Here is a 5773-nt window from a genome sequence, read left to right as displayed (position 1 = left end):
TTTTAAAGTTACCACCAGCTGGCGGTGTTCAAATCTCTCATCCAGTATTGGATAAAGTAATAATTAGAATGCCCTGTAAAATTAGATCACTATGCTGAATTTATTTTATTTGGAGAAACTTGAAAAAATTTAAACACAAGGCTATTTTACAGGCATGCTTTCATGCAAACCCTAAGATATAAATCCCTAAAATTATAAAATGACTGTATAGCATCTAAGGGTGTCTGCACCAACAGAAGTGAGGATTGTAATTCTTTTATAGGGCCTCGGCAGTGCCATTATGTTGTCCAATTGTTATAGAATATTACAGCACTCTTTCTTAACACAGACATCACTTTCAGCCTGTGTCTTCTGTATACTAGTTCCAGGGACCCTACAGAAGCTAATTAAAATGGTGATAGAGATTGAGTAGTCACTATACTAGCTGCAATTCCAAGACCACCGAAAGAGTTTTCATAATAAAGGGCTTCAACCCTTGAATTGCATAAAAGCAAATAAAACTACAGGATTTATGGACTTAGGGGGGTATCAGGCTCATCCTTGACAGATAAAACTTGATGAGTTGGAGAAATAGAAAGAAAGAGTATAGCACAGTTACATGCTGCTCCAAGTAACTTACTCTTACAACAACCTTGCAGGGGGGAAAGAGAGTGGTATCTTTGAGGAGCCTAGCCCTCTTCAAGCTCGTCAGCGTACAAATCCACCTGGTGGGAAGACAAGTGATATCTTTGGGTCTCCAGTGCCTGCCAGCGTTGTCCGAGCACACCCAAACAAGCCCAAGGTATTTTACTTCCCTGGCTCTCGCAGCGGGTCAGAAGAAACTAGCTAATGATAGAACTTCCTATAGTCGGGTAAAACTAATGGTCTGAACAAAATTCTATAGCTTTTGCTATGCTAGGCCTAACCTGTGCATTGGGTAAACCAAAATAAGGCAGCACTGCTTTTATGACTGTTTTCTTTCAGCTCATTGTTTTGAGGCAGCAACAAAGCAACTTCCTGTCAATGTGCTGTAGAATGCTGAAACTTATGAACTATGAAGCATGAATTGTGGGGGAAGCCAAGGGCTTCAGCAGTTGGGTAGGGAATGGTTAGGGATTTTTACACCCAGCTAGGACATAAAAGACTCCCTTCACAACTGGGAGGCACTTCAGACTTTTGACATTCAACAAGAGTTGGGCTCCTTCTCTAAATGCCTGCTTTTTTTTGCTTTTTTGGTAATAAGGACTGATAACACCAGATTTGCAGGTGGGGGAGGACTGGGATCTGAATCTCATATAAAATCTTCATGTAACTCCCCTGCCCTCTTCATCTAATCCAAATACATGTAACTGTATCCAGTAGCAGTGAAGTATTTTCATTTAACCTTTTGCAAAGATGGTCAGCAATGAAACAATTAAATGTCAGCCATTAAATTTTGTGTTGTCTGCAGATTCAAATACACTTCAGTATATTAGTTAATATTTATCGCAGTCTCAAAGGAGTGACCGTAATTGGTGCAAATGGTCATAATTATGACCAAACTATTTGAAAACGAGGATAAAATCACCACTTACTTACCAAGTTCTTCTGTATTGAACTAACTGCCACATCTTAACTTAGCAACTGTTCACAAGTCAACTTTACTGCTGAAGGTGTGATTACCATATTGTCAATGTTCTCGACAAATGGAGAGCCTTAGAAACAAAGCATCCAGTGAGCCACAATATTGGTGGCATTTCTGTCTCTCAAGCATCTGCTAAAATGGTGGCCAGCTCATTGCTGAGGTTATGCTTCACTGCACTATCCCAGCACCATGCTTGTTGGTTCTGGAACAGAGCTGTAGGGAAGATGTCATGGGAAATTTGAACTGAGTTTTGGGTGGAGCACAAATGCAGTGGGAACAGGAAGGGACTACAGTGCATGGTTCTTTAATTGGGATTCTGCTGCTGCTTCCATTTAGCAGACGGCAGGCAGATCCATGGGTTGGCCCTCTTACAATTCAAACTTGTGAAATGTAATCAGTCTTTCAAGGAAAGGGTAACCAGATTATGTTTCTCACCTTTGGATCACAGCTGGGTAACATAAGCAAGGGGTGTTGAATTGAAACAGTTTCTAGTTTCACTCCTTCAGCCCTTTCTTTAGTGGCTTTACCTGAGCTTCAGCCCTTTCTTTTACAGTAAAACTTTACTTGATAAAGTAAACATTTTATCTAGATTGTTGATCAGACTGCTGTAGTGTTTTATGTTTAAGATCTTCGGAAGTAACCATTCACTTGTTATCAAATAGTCCCTGAAAACAGGTTAGTCTGCGTGGATGAAAGAATGGTGTTAAAGTTAATGAATCATCTGGTTCAATCCAGATGGGTTTAAAAACCCTGAGACTATCCAGTGTAGTACTAAAGAGTCTTCTGCCTTAGGTCAGAACACTTGCTGCTGCTTGAGTTGTAAAGGATACTTGTAAAGAAGGGTGCAGTTTGAAGGTCTGAATTAATGTAAATCCATGGGCAACACAGTTTTATCTTGCTCCTGTGTTATCAGGTGAGTTGCCCCAATAAGCTGAAGAGCTCTGTATTGCAAAGAGCACAATGATTCCTGCTCCTTTAAAGAGCTTGATGCTACTGCCACTTTGTAAATAAAAGTGATTTCAACAGGGTCCGGTAAGGGAAACTCTATTTTCCTCTTAATGCAGAAAACACACAGTCTGCTTGTAGAAAAGGTTACCTTTCAGGACTAAGACCTCAAAGACTGTTGAACTGGTGGAATATTTCTTGCCTTTGAAGTTTTAAATTAATTTTGGTTTTATTGCAGGATAGTATTGTCTTAAAAGAAGAGAAGGCACCACAGGAACTAAAAGGTGAGGCAAAGGAAACCTCTATCTCCCACCTGTCTGAGATCTCAGAATACTTTGTACAGCCTGGTGTTGCTTCCCCTTTGTGTGGATAAAAACTAATGCTGCTTTAGGGAAGGATAGAGGAATATAGAATATCAATTTTCTGAACTGGGTGACTCTAGGCAGGGTACTGAGATGAGGTTTTTATACCTTGGTTGGGCATCTAGTTACAGGAAGTGTCTGTTTCTGGCATCCATTATCCCACCAGATGTATTACAGGAGAGAGGTTTTTTTGTTTTTAAATAGTCCTTGTCACTGGGGCTCTGCCCCCGCTCCCCCTCCAAGCATGCTCAGGCAGTTCAGCTGTTCTGGTTATGTGTCTAAACCAAGGGTGTTCACCCTCCAGCTTATGGGCCAGATGTGGTCCACAGAGGCATTGCATCTGGCCTGCAGGTCTCCCTGTGGTCATGAAATCTGGTGGCAGGGGAGGAGTAACTATTAATACAGCCACGCTCCCGCCTGCCAAATGCCCAAACCCCAAGCACTGTGCACCCAGTCAGAGACAGGCTGTGCTCCCTTCCCCCACTAGGGCTGGGTTGAAACCGGGCCTCCCTCCCTCCTGCCCACGGGGCTGGGAAGCCAGGCTGACCCCCAACCCCTTCTCCCCATGATCTGATGTGGCACTGCCCATCTGGCCCACTGAGGAAAGATGAAGAGCACAGCCCATTCAGCATGCTAGGGAAAAAGGAAAGGAGCACCACTGGTCTAAACTGTTTGAATTGTAGGGAAATAAATCCCTTTTGGGTAATATATGCATAACTGTTATAAAGAAATCTCATCCTCTGTATTGTAGGGTGAAATTCTGGCTACATAATAATTGATTTTCCACAGGTTGATGTTTTCTGGGATTAACAATGTAAAACAAAATCAGTACTTCTATTATACTCTCAAACTCAGTAACAAGTTGGCATGTTGTATCAGTTGTAATTAGCCATAATTGTTTAGTATGTGTAATAATCTTGCCCAGCATTCCATTCCTTGCAGTAAAATTTTGGTAAGGTTACTAAAAGAGGTAGTGCATATTTGGCAATGAGATATTCTTCCTCAAAACCCCCTTTTTCCAGTGAAAGAAAGGAAGACTGCATCTTCTTTTATAACTGCCCTTCTCTGAGCAAATGAAGAGCAAGCAGAGAAAGGGATTGGATCCAAAAGAAAGGGAGTGGAAGGTTAGGAAGAACGCAGGTGATAAAGAGCATTATTAACTGCATAGCAATATAACAATTGTTCTAACCTCCCTTTTCATACAGTTGCAGAAAACAACAAACTGCAAGTGGAAGACAGAGTTGAGAAAAAGGAGCAACCCAAGGAGCCAGAACCTAAGATTGATAATCATGAACCCAGACTAGGGCCAAGGCCACGATCACACAACAAAGTCCTCAACCCCCCTGGTGGCAAATCTAGCATTGCATTTTATTAGGAACAGCTGTCTGCTTTCACTAATGGAGTCTGCACAGAAACTTTATCTGTGGGTCTTGAGGTCAGTTTCTAGGCTGTCCCCTGGAGGCAGGGGAATGTGACCTTTAGTTTCCTGTCTACACTCTGGATTAGAACAGGGGAAAGCCTGCTGATTGCAGGGCCCTCTTAAAAAAAAAAAAAAAAAAATGTTACAGTGCCTATAGAAAATAACTGTGAAGACTGTCTTTTATTTGTGAGAGAGACCGGGTGGTCATTCAGAGGGACAGGGGCTTAATTAGGAGAAAGGAGTGTCCCTTTGTGGTGGGTGGTTATAATCAAATCTCTGGGCTTGCACCTAGCTTGTGGTTGTGGATTGAAGCTTTTAGTGCAGGTGCCATAATGACAGTATGTTCTATTGAATGAAGGCTTCATTGCAAGGTGTGGGATAACCTAAGTGAGCCCAAACAGCAGACAGTTCTCTCTGTTCAGGCAGTGTAATCTAGCATCACAGGGTGAGTTGTGATCTGCAATTGCTATGGCTTCAATTTGGTCTGTTCTATTAAGTGGTGTCGCTAAGCTCCAAAGCATTTGTTCAGTCCTTTGCTATAGCAAGTGCAGATTGCTTCCCTGGGCCTGCGACTTTAAAAACACTGTTTGTCCTTACCCTAAAGGAAAGAAAAATCTCTCCTTTTGTGGCAGTTTCATGAGCCATTAAATGTAGTGAGCTTCTCAAGATCACCTCCCCATGGCTATGTGAGACGCTCCACTTCCATCAGTCTGTGTTGATGCATACTACTATTTCATGTAGGTGCTTTTGGAAAGGTTCTTATTTCAGTGACATGCTGCTGCAGTGTCTCCATACTTCCTGGTAAAAATGATAATGACTTGAGAATGTACAGTATCTGAGATTTCTAGTGAGCCGATTTTAGCCCATCACCAGCCATTAAGTAAAAGCCCTCGTGCAGGAATGCTGTGGGTTTTACTTCTACTGCCTTAGAGAAACCACAGACTGTTCTGTTGTCATCTCCACAGTAGCTCTTTTCTGTTTCTCTGCCGACTCTGTTAGTGAATTCTCTTCTCTGTCTCTAGTCAGCCTTAATTTGCCTTTGACTGCCTCAGCTTTTTGCTGAGTGTGGACAATCTAAGTTGCCATCCACACAAACAGCTGTTGTAGCTGTCTTGAAATGCTCTTAATCTGATTGGGGCAGCCTAAGAATCCTTGCAATACAAACCTTTGGCACACTGGTTATCTTGAATCATGTTAGTAAAAACGTGCACTGTTTCCAATGAGCAGTTGAAGGGTGGCTGAAGGATTTCACCAATTTTGACTGGACTTTTCTTTGAATATGTGCAAAACTTCAGTGTTTTGATTACACTAGGTGCTTAGACTGTTGGCCATTTTTAATAAGACTTTACTGTCTGACCGCATCAAAAACAAGCATTCTTCAGTACACCAAAGAACAAGCAAGCGTATCTGCACGGTGGCTCCATAAACCAGTAGCTGGTGTAG

At 42.1% G+C, this 5773-nt stretch overlaps 1 protein-coding gene across 1 annotated transcript in view; it reads left to right on the top strand.

Annotated features, from left to right (window-relative positions):
• Positions 1-4450, top strand: part of HN1L (hematological and neurological expressed 1 like) — a gene marked incomplete at its 5' end in the record, with an annotated part of 5867 nt that extends 1417 nt beyond the window's left edge. The window contains 3 exons of the mRNA XM_019507399.1: positions 639-781; positions 2787-2832; positions 4116-4450. Coding sequence (XP_019362944.1) covers positions 639-781; positions 2787-2832; positions 4116-4285 — 359 coding nt within the window. The remainder of the gene's footprint in view (positions 1-638; positions 782-2786; positions 2833-4115) is intronic.
• Between the last annotated feature and the right edge of the window lie 1323 nt (positions 4451-5773).

Source organism: Gavialis gangeticus, unplaced genomic scaffold (assembly GCF_001723915.1).
Source record: "Gavialis gangeticus isolate Ggan-Ray unplaced genomic scaffold, GavGan_comp1, whole genome shotgun sequence".
In the NCBI taxonomy this organism is placed as follows: Eukaryota; Metazoa; Chordata; order Crocodylia; family Gavialidae; genus Gavialis; species Gavialis gangeticus.
Note: the sequence above shows the minus strand (reverse complement) of the source record. Positions and strands in the feature narration are given on the sequence as shown.